The sequence below is a fragment of the Balaenoptera physalus genome (assembly GCF_965194825.1).
Source record: "Balaenoptera physalus genome assembly, chromosome: 5".
NCBI classification, from domain to species: Eukaryota; Metazoa; Chordata; class Mammalia; order Artiodactyla; family Balaenopteridae; genus Balaenoptera; species Balaenoptera physalus.
Genome location: NC_138884.1, coordinates 55,993,763 through 56,009,200, shown reverse-complemented (window position 1 = coordinate 56,009,200; position 15,438 = coordinate 55,993,763). Strand labels below are relative to the sequence as shown.

Below are 15,438 nucleotides of genomic sequence, written 5' to 3'. Positions count from 1 at the left end.
CCTACCCAGTGCCATAGTAAGTGCTCGGGATGAACATCTGCAGCCAGACGAATTTGTGCTCAAACCCTCCTCCCCACGTGTCACAGATATGAAACGCTGGACAAGTTATTTAAAATGGGGATAATAATTGAACCTATCTCTTAGGCTCTTGGGAGGATTAAATAAGATACTGTAGGTAAAGAACTTGATGCCCTAGCAGGAACTAAGGAAAAGTACCTACACCGGGGCTGATACCTTTCCAGCATTCCGTATTTTGTACATGGACTTGCTTTTGCCTAGAATGCTCTCCCCAGCCTCTCCCACCCGCCTCAAATGCTCTATCTGACAAATGCCTACTCATCGTTCAGGATACTGCCCAATGTCATCTCTTCTTTAAATCCTTCCATACCTTTCCTCAAGCAGATTTTTTTGCTCAGCTATATGCTTATTTGATGTTACGTGCCTTCCTCTGTTGTACGTGACAGTATCGTGTGGAAGTTAATAGTGTGGGTTTTTCGAGACAAAGCACTTTGAATCTCACCCTCACCACTTACTAACTCTGTGACCTTGAACAAGTCACTTAACCACTCAATTTCCTCATCTGTAAAATCGTGAGCACTACATGAGTTCTTCCATGGGAAGGACTTAGTACAGTACCTAGCAAATGGTATGAGTTTGATAAATGTCAGCTATTATTAGCAATTGCTTTGCTTTTATTTCTGCCCTCTCATCTGTGTCTCACGCACCTTCATATCCCCTGCACGTAACAGAGTGCTTGCCCTACCCTAAATACTTAAGTAATGTTTACTGATTAAAAGAAGCTATACATGAATGAATGTGTATTTTAGAGGCACATGGACCCCACAGCTCTTCATAGAAAGGTACTTTTGACTCTATAGGAGCATGTTAAATCCTTCCTATCCTTGACACTACTTTTCTCTTTAATCTTAAAGTCTGACCTAATTAATGCCTTGCAATCTTTTCAGGTCAAATCCTTTATGGCCGAGTACTTTGGAATCCAGAACAAAACCTTAATTCTGCTTACAAACTCCAGCTGGAGAAGGTCTATCTTTGTACTGGCAAGGATGGCTACGTGCCTTTCTTTGATCCCACGGGGACAATCTACAATGAAGGGCCACAGTATGGATGCATTCAGCCAAACAAACACCTAAAACACAGATTCCTGCTGCTGGTATGCTAACTGTTAGTGTTAAAGGGCTGACACACGAGTAGATTTCCTCAGCCATTGGTTTTGCCTGAAGCAGATAGAACCCCACTCTTGATGGTTTTCTACAGATATTGTTGTTGTTACTTCTATCCGCTTAATGTTAGTATTGGGTTGGCCAAAAAGTTCGTTCAATCTTATGAAAAAACCTGAACGATCTTTTGGCTAACTCGATACATATTACCAAATGTGAAGGTTTGGTGGGTAACAAGACAAGCTGTTACTGATGTTCTAGGAAGAGGAAAGTCTAAGCCAGTGTTTCTCAAAGTGTGTCCCAGACACCCCTGAACATCCCCAATATTCTTTCAGGGCGTCCACAAGGTCAAAACTACTTTCATAATGATATGATGATGCTTGCCTTTTTCTTACTCAGTCCCTCATGAGTGCCGAGAGTACGAAGGTTTTATTGATATGGAGTCAGATTCCACATCGTGACTAATCTTTAGAAAAAATACCACTTGTTGAGTTTTGATTTAGTATCAAAAAAGAATATCCATAATTATCTGAAAAAGTTATTCAAACATTTCTCTGTCTTCCAACTACATAGCTTATGTGAGGCCAGATTCTTCATATACTTCAGCCAAAACAACATGTCACAACAGATTGAATACAGAAGCAATTGTGAGAATCTAGTTCTTTAACAGAGATTTGCAAAAATGTAAAACAGTGCCAGCTCTCTTTTTGGGAAGTGGGTGTGAATACAGACATTGTCACTAAAAAATATGTTACTTATGTTAACATGTAGTGAGTTTCTCATTTCTATTTTAAAATAAATTAGTAAATACATTTTTTCATTTTTTTAAAAATTGTTAATTGTAACATAATTACGGTGTTAATTTTAATACAGTAAATATTGATAGATACCAATTACATAAGATGAAAGCTTTGGGGGGGGTGTCCTTAATTTTTATGTTCTGAAACCAAATAGCTTGAGAATTGTTGGTATAGGCTCTCTCACCCATTGGGTTTTTTTGTTTTTTTTTTTAATAATCTTTATGCTTTTTTTTTTTTAGTTTTTATTTATTTATTTATTTATTTTTGGCTGTGTTGGGTCTTCATTTCTGTGCGAGGGCTTTCTCTAGTTGTGGCAAGCGGGGGCCACTCTTCATCGCGGTGCGCGGGCCTCTCACTATCGTGGCCTCTCTTGTTGCAGAGCACAGGCTCCAGTTGCACAGGCTCAGTAGTTGTGGCTCACGGGCCTAGCTGCTCCGCGGCATGTGGGATCTTCCCAGACCAGGGCTCGAACCCGTGTCCCCTGCATTGGCAGACAGATTCTCAACCACTGCGCCACCAGGGAAGCCCACCCATTGGGTTTTGAGATCACAGAGGCCACCAAGTGTCCTCCCTTGAAGAGGGCAGTCGGTGCCCAGAGGCAGCGGTCAACTTAAGGAGAGGGCTCCTGTAGCATGTACCCTCCTGACCCGAACCGAAGGAGGAGTGGAGAGTACCTTTCTCCTCCCAGTGACTGCCACCTGCCAGTTCAGTGGTTCCGTCTTTCTAAATCTTGCGTTTCTTTTTTCTGAAATCTTAGGACCGCGGTCAGCCAGAGGTAACGGACAAGTACTTCCACGACGTGCCCTTTGAAGCTCACTTTGCTTCTGAGTTGCCTGATTTCCACGTGGTCAGTAGCATGCCAGGCGTGGATGGATTTACTCTGAAGGTGGACGCACTCTATAAGGTGAGTGTGGTGAGAAGAATAGAAGCACAGGATCAAGGTCACTTTAAAGGTTACAAAAAGGAGGATGACATCATCTCTTTGATGTCAGTTTCTTTTTATAGCATTCTTACTGGCAGGTCTTTTTTTATTGTTGTTAAGCTCATCATTCATCCAAAACTTTACCGTCTATCCAATAGACCAATAAAATTCTTTAGTTTGCATATAGTCACTTGTCATGGCTCTTTGCTGCACCAGCTGATTTTCACAGGCATGTGGAAATATTTAACAAACTCATAAATACAATTCAGTAATTTAGAATGGCAAGAATTACTAGTATTTGATAAGCAAAAATACTCTAAGTCCCAGTAATAAACATAAAGTTCCAAGATCAAATTCCACTCTTCTCTGTCTCCAAATAGTAAACCATGACCTTGGATTTCAGAACTATTACCACTCTTCAGAAGTTATTTCAAAATCATGGAGGGTTTCCATAGGGGCAGATGAGAGGGAAATAAAATACTTGATGACATAATTCAGGGGAGGATCCAAGAAGTGTTAAGATTTAGCAGATTTTTGTCAAGTATCTGTGTATTATGCACAGAGTAGGTGTTTAGTGAATATTTGTTGAATGACTCTATTTTAGCTAAAGTTCATCAATAAATAGTAAATTGGCATAGAAAACAATAAAAGGTACTGGGAATAAATGTGATTATGAATACTATTACTCCACTGCTATCAATAAAGGCCAACACATCATAGTGATGACTTCACTAAAGAAACCCTGAAAGATAAATTCTTAGGGCTATTCCATGCACAAGTAGCGAAACTGAAAAAAAAATATGAATATCTGACCCAAGATCACCTTAATGTGGAAATAAAACAGAACCCCAAAATATTCGGTTCAGTTCTCTATTCACAGACACCAACCATGGCTAATGCTTTTCTTTTTTGTTCCTTTTTCTTTTTTTTTTTTTTTTTCTTACTTCATCAAAACCTTTATTTATTCTGCTACAGTTACAGTGGCATATTTACTAATCCTTAAATGCACCATGCATAGCCTTACCTCAACATTTTTCTTAAAGGGTGCCAGTTATGGTCTGATTTATTCCATGACTTTAAAAGCAAGAGATTCTTTAGTGGATCAGTTTCCTTTCTTTGTTTTAATTGAAACACATTTGATGTACCATATTATGTTCGTTTCAGGTGGACTCCAGTGGCAAGAATTTCTTGCAGTGATTTGACATTTGCATACGTTATGAAATGATCGATGTGATAAGTCTAGTAACCATCTGTCCCCATACAAAGCTGTTACAGTATTATTGGCCATATTCCGTATGCTGTGTATTACATCCCCTGGCTTATTTATTTGATAACTGGAGGTTCGTACCTCTTAAGCCCCTTCACATATCACAGTGCGCCCCACACCCTCCTCCCTCTGGCGACTACCCATTTGTTCTCTGCATCTATGAGACTGTTTTCATTTTGTTTTGTTTTTCAGATTCCACAAATAAGTGAAATCATATGGTATTAGTCTTTCTCTGTCTAATTTATTTAACTTAGCGTAATGCTTTCTAGGTCCATCCATGTTGTCACAAATGGCAAGATTCTTTTTTATGGCTGCATGGTATATATATATACACACACACACACCCCACATCTTCTTTTTCCATTCATCTATTGATGGACACTTAGGTTGTTTCCATATCTTGGCTACTGTAAGTGATGCTGCTTTGAACGCTGGTGTGGCTAATGCTTTTCTTGAAACCGTTTATCTATTGGGGCTTGTGGTGGGCAGTTGTCTTTCCATTGCCTTTCCTCAGAGGTGGTCTGTGGGCAGCAATGACATGTTCGCTTTGTCTCGCCATCTCCTCCTCCTGCAGGTGGAAGCCGGACACCAGTGGTATCTCCAGGTGATCTACATCATTGGACCTGACACCGTCTCAGGTCCCAGGGTCCAGCGCTCTCTCACGGCCCCTCTGAGGCGCAACCGAAGGGACCTGGTGGACCCCAGTGGCTGGCTGACCCTTGACGAATCCCTCATCTATGACAATGAAGGGGACCAAGTCAAGAATGGCACCAATATGAAGTCCCTGAATCTGGAGATGGAAGAGCCAGCTGTAGCTGCTTCTCTATCCCAAACCGGGGCGTCTATCAGCAGCGCCCTTGCTGCCATCATGCTCCTACTTCTGGTGTTTTTGGTGGCTTGTTTCATCACCAGGAAATGCCAGAAACAGAGGAAGAAGCCACCCACAGGGGACATTTTGGAGGAATACCCTCTGAATACCAAGGTGGATGTGCCCAAGAGGGGCCCAGACAGGGTGGAGAAGAACGTGGACAGACAGTACTGCACCGTGCGGAATGTCAACGTACTCGGCGAAACCGAGGGCGCTTATGTGTTCAAAGGTGCTAAAGTAAAAAAATTGAATCTGGAAGTCAGAGTTCACAACAATTTGCAAGACGGAACAGAAGTTTAATGGAGGAGATCCATGAGTACTTTTTTTCTAAAATCATTTCTATAAAACGGGGGAAACTACTGGTATTTTTATAATCTTGCCGATTGAAAAGGGAAAACTATAGCTTTGAGTGGCGGAGGCACACATCACATGCATCAACTCACAGCTGAGCTACCTCATTAAACAAAGAACCACTGAGACCCCAGAGGATGGAAGTAGTTCTTTCCGTGGATCCCATTAACCGTGTCAGCAGCGACAAATTGTTCCTTGTGTAAGGCTGATCTCAGAAAGCCAGTGTCTGGTGTTAGGACAGGAGTGAGCTCCACAGCTGGTGGAGCTCAGAGGGCTGGGGGTGTACCAGGCAGGTCTCAGAGGGAGAGAGACAGGGATGCAGGGCCTTTGGTCTCCTCCCCCCACTCCAGCTCCCTGCTGCTTGAGATTTTCCTGGGCCTCTGCACAGCGGAGTTCACGTTGCTGGCGCCCAGGTTCTGCTCAGAATTCTGCTAATCGGCACCTGTGTGTCTGCTCACGTGTCCACTTGACAACCTGCCCTCCATGGCTTCTGGTTGTACCTTGCATCACCAGCCCTTTTCACCTGGGAGTTCAAAGTGCTCTGGACCCGAGCATTTCTCCACAACTCAAGGGAGAAACCTCGGCCTCGCCTGTCAGGCATCAGGCACAGCGGAACCCTCCTTACGGTGGGGGGGGGGGGGGGGGGGGGGGACTGAAACCTGGGGAAAGGAGGGACCTGGCAGGCGCCTCAGAGAACATCGGTGATGCCCTGCACCCTAGGCCCAGGGGGATGTCCTTGTGCCCGGCTGGTTTACACTGCAGCCAGGACACATCCAGACATCCTGCCTGACAAAGGACGCCACCAGGCAAGATTGCTGCACTGTGGCCTTTTTATTCAGCATTGCTGTGGATGCTTGAAACACCTACCACAGTTCCTGCTACCCCAGGCTTTTCCCAGTCCAATAACAGACAAGCCGTGTGCTTTGCTAGCTGTGGGGTTTTTATTTGGTTAGGGTTGCAGAAAAGTCAGAGATTCATTTGAATAAAGCAAATTAGGAGAAAGCTCAGGCCAGAGCGAAATCAGAGTTAATGGATGCCAACTAGTAGTCATAGCAGAAAAGTACTAGTACTCACAGTAGAAAAGTACTAGTACTCACAGTAGAAAAGTACTAGTACTCACAGTAGAAAAGTACTGGTACTCCCAGCAGATAAAGTACTGGTACTCACAGTAGAAAAGTACTAGTACTCCCAGCAGATAAAGTACTGGTACAGCAGATAAAGTACTAGTACAGCAGATAAAGGCACCGTTCCTGGTACAGTGTTTCAGGGATTTCTCTTTTGGGGGTTCTTGTTTTGGTAGCTCAGGCACTTATTTTATCATATCAGCACATGACAAGGCCATGAACACATGGCTTTAAAATGATTTAGTGTTCAAATAGCAGCTTGATGATGTTGTACGTAGTGTGCACACCGCTTGCATTTGTGTTTCAGTTTTGTTTCTGCTGTATTGGCAAAAACATAAGCATGCATGTCATGTTATTTTGAACTGGAGGCACCATTCCATTGTTCAGGAGTAAAAGACACGTCCCCTTCCTGATGCACGGCACATTGTAATCACTGAGCAAATCACAGAGCATTCACATTGTGTAATATTTGTATTAGGATGACCCTAGCTCTTTGAGAACATTCTACGCTGGAAACACTTTGGTCCTAAAAGCTAGAAAGAATGAACCGTGAAAGGTTTTAGGCATCTCAGCCGGAATCCAAGCTCCTTGAGAGAAGGGTGGGTGTGAGCCGTGCCTTGGGTTCTCCAGCAGTGCCTTGTACACAACAAGCGCTCCAGGAATATTTGTTCAGTAAACAAATGAATGGTGTCATGGGTGAATGATAGAGGAATCAGTTTAGGGAGGGGAGGAGAGAGAGTATGGTGGCAATATCACAGAGGTAAGTAGAGGGAAAAAAAAACTATCTCTTCTACTTGGATTATAAAATAATCTTCTCATTGGAGCAAAGAAGCACCACTTGACATAGGCATGAATCTGGCAGTGGGCTTGAGGAGGACTGAACAGAAAAGCTGTAATAATGTATTAGCAGGAGGTGAGACTGTGAGTCATTCTCCAGAGCAGGACATTTAGAGGAAAGTCTGACTTAGAAACTCCGAGCTGAGCACAAAATTTGCAGGAGAAGACGAGTTGGAGTGAGCGAGCCCAGAACCTGACTCCTGACTGCTCAGATGCTACTCGAGGCCAGCTTGGGTGTTGGGGCTGGAACTTCTATGTTGGACTCATGAACACCCAGAATTGGTGTCACATGGCTGGAGAGCTCATCAGCTGAGCACGGAATCCTCTCCAGAACAACCTAGAAAGTTGATGCTAATTCTGCAAGGACAGGAAGCCAGTTGCTCACGGAGCAACTTTTGATCTGTCCTGTTGTTTATCACTGCTCCTAGGTCCCTGAATGCTTGCACGTTGAAGCAGCAACTTTCCACTTGCTCGAATAGTCTTCTTGCACTGCCCTTCGCTTCCTACTAAATAGGGCACGTGGGTGGGCAGAATGTAGACAGATGGCAGAACAGAGCCAGTGCGGGAAGGAGTGGAGACTGATCTCAGAGCGCTCCTAGCAGCCTCCGTGGAATTGTTCTCGAATGACAAGAGCAGCGTCGCTGAGGACCGTGAGATAGTGAGTTATCGGCGTGAAAGGAAAGCCCTTGGGGTATCCCCGCCTCCCTTCCTTTCTATCCCCCACTACATACACTTTATTGAGCGCTGATCCTTCCCTAGTGGACGCACACTTGTGAAATAGAAATGGCTCCGAGATGTAAAACTGAGATTTACTTCTTTGATACAGAATTTTTCATTTCTTTTATGTTTTATACGTCATACTAGGAAGCAGAGAACTTGGTGATTGATGTGCAGTTATACTTCAGTCAAAGCTCTCCTTTCGGTTTTTCTAACTTGCTCACTAAGGCCTTGTGTGTGTTTTACTAACCTTTTATACCATGTCTTTAGGTGAGAAGGAACAAAAGACCCTCAGGGCTTGCTAATTGCTATCACATGCTGGCTGTGAAGGTTAAAAGATAGAAGAGTCTGCACCTTTGCCCTTAGATTGTACCCCAGGCCTCCTGGCGGACTCACACAGATTCTTACAGGTAGATGCAGAAAGAGCGTTGGGATGTGTTTTGCACAGTTTTACAATAGTCAGTCTCGGTGTCCCACAGGTATTCATTCTTCTTGGATACTACACACCTGCTCAGACTTGAGTAAAACATCCGTGGTGCTGTCAACCTGATTTCTTGACTCTGAAATGATCTTTGTATTTCCAATACCAACTTGTGTGTTATGAATTCCTGATGTCTCCAATAGCATATGCCACTATATAAATTTGTATTCATAAATGACAGTCTGGTTGTGGTTTTTTTGCTATGTTCATCTCATTAGATTCTTCATCTCATTAATGTAAGACAATGCCACTGAGATGGCAAAATCATTCTAAAATTTGAGACAAAGGTTTTTGGAGAAAATCCCTTTGAAGGGGTTGCATCCGAGACACTCGCTACTTGTGCTAAGATCAAGGATAAATTACCTATCCCCACATTATCATAGTTCTTCTTTTGCGATCTGTTGAAACCCCAGAACAAAGAGGAATAACTAAAATCTCCATGTGCAATACAATACAATAAGATGATTATTTACACTATATTTATAATCATCAAACCTCAGGACACTTGATATAGTGTGAAAATGGCTATGTCCTTTTATACAGGCACAAAGATTTGTTAAGTGTCCTTGACTCACCCTGGAGATGACCAAAACTCCAAATAAGAATTTATTGGCTCGTGCAGGAAAAATGGCAGAGTCAGAATGAAACTTAGCCCAGGCATTCTGCAAGCCTGTGCATTTGTCCCCTCTGGGAAACCAGCGACAGTGGCCAGCAGGGCTCTGTTGGCATCTTTTGATGGCACATTTGCAAACCCAGCAAGACTTGAAAAAGCATTTTTTCATGAAATCTGGGGAAAAGATTCCACAACCAAACCTGGGATTTCCTTAGATGCTGTCATGGGCTTCGTGTAAACTTTACTTCCTCACAGTTTCCTATGATTGTGCCTTGCCTAACAGCAGGCTCTAAGCCCTGGGATGCATTTCTCTCAGGCCCATGCAGAAGCTGTCTCAGGAGCCAATCTATGAATTGTTAGGACTGGCTGTGAAAATGCTTCCTGAGACCTGAAATTTCATGGCCATACAATGTAGGAAACTTGGGGGTAAATGGCAGAAAATGAGTTCTCATTTAGATTTTGCAATATCTCACAGAATAGGGTTTTGAAGAAACATAATGAGAACAGAATAGGGAGACTATTGAGAATATCCTACTAGATTCAACCCCATGAAATTCCTAATTTTATAAGTTAAAAATAGTCCAGTATCAGGGCTTCCCTGGTAGCGCAGTGGTTGAGAATCTGCCTGCCAATGCAGGGGACACGGGTTCGAGCCCTAGTCTGGGAAGATCCCACATGCTGCAGAGCAACTGGGCCCGTGAGCCACAACTACTGAGCCTGCGCGTCTGGAGCCTGTGCTCCGCAACAAGAGAGGCCGCGACAGTGAGAGGCCCGCGCACCGCGATGAAGAGTGGCCCCCCGCTTGCCACAACTAGAGAAAGCCCTCGCACAGAAACAAAGACCCAACACAGCCATAAATAAATAAATAAATAAATAAACCCAAAGTTTAAAGAAAAAAAAACTCACCTGACCTTGTGTGTTTAAAAAAAAAAAGTCCAGTGTCAGTAGTTCACACTGCTCAACTTAATATTAAGATGCCACAGTGAGTAATAAAGATTCTATCCCCAAATGAGCCTGAGATAGCTCTAAGCAGGAGCCCTTTCAATGGCATACTGAGTAGCTAGTGGCCCAGGTAAAGTCCTAGGGACAATATCAATAACATGTCGGGCACATCTGCGAATCAAGAGCAATGACTTCTTCACCTTCTCTACCTCATTCAGTCCTGGTGAAATAGCTGTAGGTCATTGTCCTGGATAATTTTCTTTGAAAGTTCCAGATGCATCCCAGAATTTCAAGTCTTTGCACAAACTGATGTTGCTTGAAAATGGTCCAAAGCTCCTATAACTCTAATTTAATGCTCGTCCCGAAAAATTCAGTCACTTGATTGATACAACAAAATAGACCCATGGTGCAACTCTCTCTAAAAAAACAAGCAGAATTTTTATCCCCATGTTCATTTTGGTTTAAGGCTACCAAGCTCCAAGACCAACAAATTATAAAAGTTTATTAGAATCCCAGACTGGGAGAGTTTCTGTAAATTGTTAAGAAAAAAAAAAAAAAAAGGTTTCAAGATGCCTCCCTTAAACATTCTCACTAAAGGAATGTTTCCAAAATGAACCAATCCTCTATACTAGTAACACACAAAAGTCCCTGTGCTGCTTATTCTGTTTGCCTTCACACCAATTCTCTGCCCTGTTTATGCTCCAGGAAACTGACTTCCCGAAATTGCTTCTCTGAGGCTTTCTTGCACCCTTGGCTTTTGGTCAAGATTGGCCAAATGGAGACATTGATGGGAAAGAAGTTAAGGTGTCTATCCCTCCCCGCTGCCTTGCTGTGGTTCTGGCAGTGCCTGCATCCCTCCTGGGCCACAGGTCCTGTCGGGCAGCCCCCTCCCACTGTCCCTGTCCTTGAGGCTCTGACAACACCGTCCCTCACTTGCCCATGCAGACCTAGAGGTAGCCATGCTTTCATCCTGTCTCTAGTCCTCTGGCTTCATCACCCCTGTGGATTCCTTTGACTTAACCCTGCCCATGCTTCCGTAGACTCCCTTTTTTAAACTATTTATTCAAACCCTTTTAGTTTGCTATTTCTCTTCTGCCAGAACTATTATAGAGTCCTTAAATTCAGTGTCATTTGATTATAACTTTCTAACATAAATCAGAAATAATTAATCACTTGAACTCAAATCCTGTCTTAATTCTAAATATGCCCGTTATTATCATCAGTGACACGCTGATAAATATTTCACGCCCAGCTTTTGGCGTCAGGGAAGGCCTGATTGGAAGCATTTGCTGGCTTTTGTGTTGTATATGCCCTCACCATGGCAGAATTTAACCTAATTTCACCGAACATGGAGATGGGAAGAGATACACAGGAACACAAGTTTATATGGCATTTCTACCACACAGATAAAGTAAACATAAATAACCTCAAGATCATCAATAACAGTAAAATGTCAAGGAATTAAAAAGTTTGAGTACCTTTGCTTTTAACATAATTTATTCAATTGTGTTTATTTAATATAATTTTTAATAATGGCTCTGTTTACTTGCAAAACTCCTGAAAATTTAGCAATCGGCTATCTCATGCTGGGCCGGCTCAGCTCACAACTGTGAGAGAAAACATAATATCCACAACCGCTTGGTCAATTTAACCTGCTTTTGTTAGTTTTTCCCTCACATTTTACCATACATTTAAAATATACCTCAATAACTTGGCTCTAAAATCTTATATTTGACTCTCAAATTGTTCTTTTTAGCAGAAAGAAAAGGTAATATAGGAAAATTAGCTTCTTATAAAACTACAGAGTGGTTCAATGTATTCAGAGTGGTGAAAGTTTCATCAAACAATTTTTTCTGGGTTTTTTTTTTTTTTTCTGGATGACTATAAACCTGGCTTCTGGGATCCTAACATTTATCATTATTATCATTTTATCACCTAACATTTACTTCTGAGAAAGTTCATCTGTTGAGGGAAAAGTATTAATTTTATAAATACACTATAGCATGATTCTAGTCTAAATGGTGGTAACTGGGCAGTTGTTACAACTAGAAAACCTCAAATAAACACAGTGCATTTTATTTTAAAGTTGCCATCCTGAAACCAAAGAGGTTAAACACTGAACCTGGAATAATTAAAATAAATCCTACATGTAAACACCACCTGTTACTCATTTCCTTCTGGATATAAATCCAGCTTTATTACTTCCTGGTTGTGTGGGACAAAACTTGTAGAAGTTACTGAATCCCTCTGAGCCTCTCTCTGTATTTGCAAAATAGAGGTAATCACACCTAATTTAAGCTGGTCTGTAGACTTGAAATAAGCCCATTTAATTATTCAATTAAAATTTGGCTCTGATAGGATGATCTAACTGCACTGCTTGGAAGGCAGCAGCAAACAACACCCAGTGTAGGTCATGCCCAGAGATGTTCCTATTCGTTTTCTCTTGCTGCTGCAACAGATTGCCACAAATTTAGTGGCTTAAAACAACACGAACATGTTATCTTACAGTTCTACAGGTCAGAAGTTCAAAATGGGTCTTACTAGGCTAAATTCAAGGTGTTGACAGGCTGCATTCCATCTCAAGGCTCCCGGGGAAAAACCATTTCCTTCCCTTTTCCAGTTTCTAGAGACCACCTATATTCCTTAGATCATTACCCGCTCCCATCTTCGAAGCCAGCAATGACCAGTTGAGCTTTCTCATTGTACCATCTCTCTAGTTCAGATTCTGCTTGCCCCTTCCCCATTCAAAGACCCCTGTGATTACATTTGGTCCACATCATCCAGGATAATTTCTTTATGTTAAAGTCAACTGATTAGACTTATATGTGGAATCTAAAATATGACACAAATGAACTTATCTATGAAACAGAAACAGATTCACAGACACAGAGAATAGACTTGTGGTTGCCAAGGGGGAGGGGGACTGGGGAAGGGATGGATTGGGAGTTTGGGATTAGCAGATGCAAACTATTATATATAGAATGGATAAACAACAAGGTCCTATTGTACAGCACAGGGAACTATATTCAATATCCTTTAATAAACCATACGGAAAAGAATATGAAAAAAAAAGTTCAGCTGATTAGCAAACTTAATTCCATCTGCAACCACAATTCCCCCTTGCCGTGTAATGTAACACATTCACAGATTCCAGGGGCTGTTGGACATCTTTGGGGACCATTACTCTGCCTACAACATATGCCTATCATATTATGGTTCAGAGTTTTGAACCACAGAAGCCAGAATACCCAAACCACTAGCCCCCTCCTGCTGCTGCTGTAAACCAGCAGATTGTCTCTTTTGCTCAAAAATTTACTTTCAGAAATGGAAGGGACCCACTCAGCGCATGCACCCATTTAGTCTGTATGTCTTCCCTGTCTGCTGAGCTGACAGGGGTCATGAGTAATGCCAGTTTCAGTTGGTAGAGAATGTGTACATAACTATAGAGCTTTTGAACTTAAAAGAAGAATGGCTTCACCTAGATTGCTGCCTAGTCCTTTCTCCTCCCCTCATTCCTGAGGGGCCCTTGGGGTCAACCTCTTGGCATTATATGTAGATTTATAAGCAGTACACTGTAGCTGAGTGCTTTGGCGCCAAGTTGCTTGGGTTTGAATCTCAGCTACATGATTTGCTGGCTATGTAACCTTGGGCCCAGGTCTTAGTCAGGCCGTACAGTTTATGCAACTCTTAAAAATGATACAGAATAGGACCTACCGCATGTGGTTGGGCTGAAAACTAAATAAGATGATGTGTGCAAAGTATTTAGAACAGTGTAATGGGTACTGAAAAAAAATGTTAGCTAAATTGTTGATTATTTTGTAGTCCCAAACACCAAAATAATATTTGGTTTAGTGGTTGAGTTCTTTCCCCAAGGAAACTCTGATTTCCATGCCTAACACTCTCCTGGGGTCTAGAGACTCTCAATATTTCTACCTGTCCCCAGACCTGAATATTGGATGTAGTTGTCCTTGTTCCATTTGACAAAGCTTGGCCGTGTCGCTAGCTCCCAACTCCTCCCCAATGCCTCTCTGTATGCTGCTAAGATGGGTTAGCTTACTGTTCAGAACTATCCCCTCACTGTCCTACCCCCAATGGGCAAAATATACTTCCCCCTCCTTCGCCGTTGGGCTCAGTCATGTTACTTGCTTTGGCCAATAGGATGTTAACAGCAGTGACGCAAGCAAGGGCTTGAGACGTGCTTGCATAGTTGGGTGCGCCCTCTTGTACTCTGACGTCACCAGGAGAAGAACTTCCTCCAAGTAGCTGTTGCCCCTTCAGCATGGACCCAGAATGGACCTATGAAGCAGAGCCACCTCAGCCATCCTGCAGAGCTGAGAGAATACATAAATGATTTGTTTTAAGCCCCTGTGTTTGAGGGTAGTTTGTTATATAGCATTATGGTGGCGGCAGCTAACTGATACATCTGTTCATTCTCTTAAAAGTTTTCACAATACAGCCCTGATTAAAAACTAATCATTGGGGCTTCCCTGGTGGTGCAGTGGTTAAGAATCTGCCTGCCAGTGCAGGGAACATGGGTTCGAGCCCTGGTCCGGGAAGATCCCACATGCTGCGGAGCAACTAAGCCCATGTGCCACACTACTGAGCCTGCGCTCTAGAGCCCACGAGCCACAACTACTGAGCCTTCATGCTGCAACTACTGAAGCCCACGTGCCTAGAGCCCGTGCTCGGCAAAAGAGAAGCCACCGCTATGAGAAGCCCGCGCACCGCAACAAAGAGTAGCTCCCACTTGCCGCAACTAGAGAAAGCCCGTGCAGCAACGAAGACCCAACAGATCCAAAAATAAATAAATTAATTAGAAAACAAAAAACTAATCACTGAACTAAACTAATCTGTATGCCCGTTCACATCTTCTCCTAGTAACCAATCACTCCCTATGCGATACAGTCAAAAATTTCTCCCTTTCTATCCTTATTTTATTTTCAAATGGTAATGTCATCAATTCACACACCTGTGAACAAGAAGCTGTATAAAATAATATTCATTGCAGCATTATTCAAAGTAGCAAAATATTGAAACGATGTAATACCCATGATCAGGAGAATGAGGAACAAACCATGACATAGCCATAAAATGGAATACTATACAGCATTTAAAATGAATGATGAACAATTGCTACTAGAGTAGCTAGCATTGAACAGAAAGAGCCAGTGGCAGAATATACATCATGATACCATATATTTAAAGTTTAAAAATCTGCTAAAGAGTATCATATGTTTATGGCTATATCAATATTTTGAAACAAGTATAACAACATGCATGAGAATAATAACACTGTGTATACTGTTGGGTTATCTTTGGAGAAAGAGTGAGGGAAATG

General features: G+C 42.4%; 1 protein-coding gene across 1 annotated transcript in view; it reads left to right on the top strand.

Annotated features, from left to right (window-relative positions):
• Window positions 1-8,725, top strand: part of FRAS1 (Fraser extracellular matrix complex subunit 1) — a 443,799-nt gene extending 435,074 nt beyond the window's left edge. Inside the window, 3 exon segments of the mRNA XM_082464007.1 lie at window positions 966-1,171; window positions 2,736-2,882; window positions 4,742-8,725. Coding sequence (XP_082320133.1) covers window positions 966-1,171; window positions 2,736-2,882; window positions 4,742-5,335 — 947 coding nt within the window. The 3' untranslated portion in view covers window positions 5,336-8,725.
• The last annotated feature ends 6,713 nt before the right edge of the window (window positions 8,726-15,438 follow it).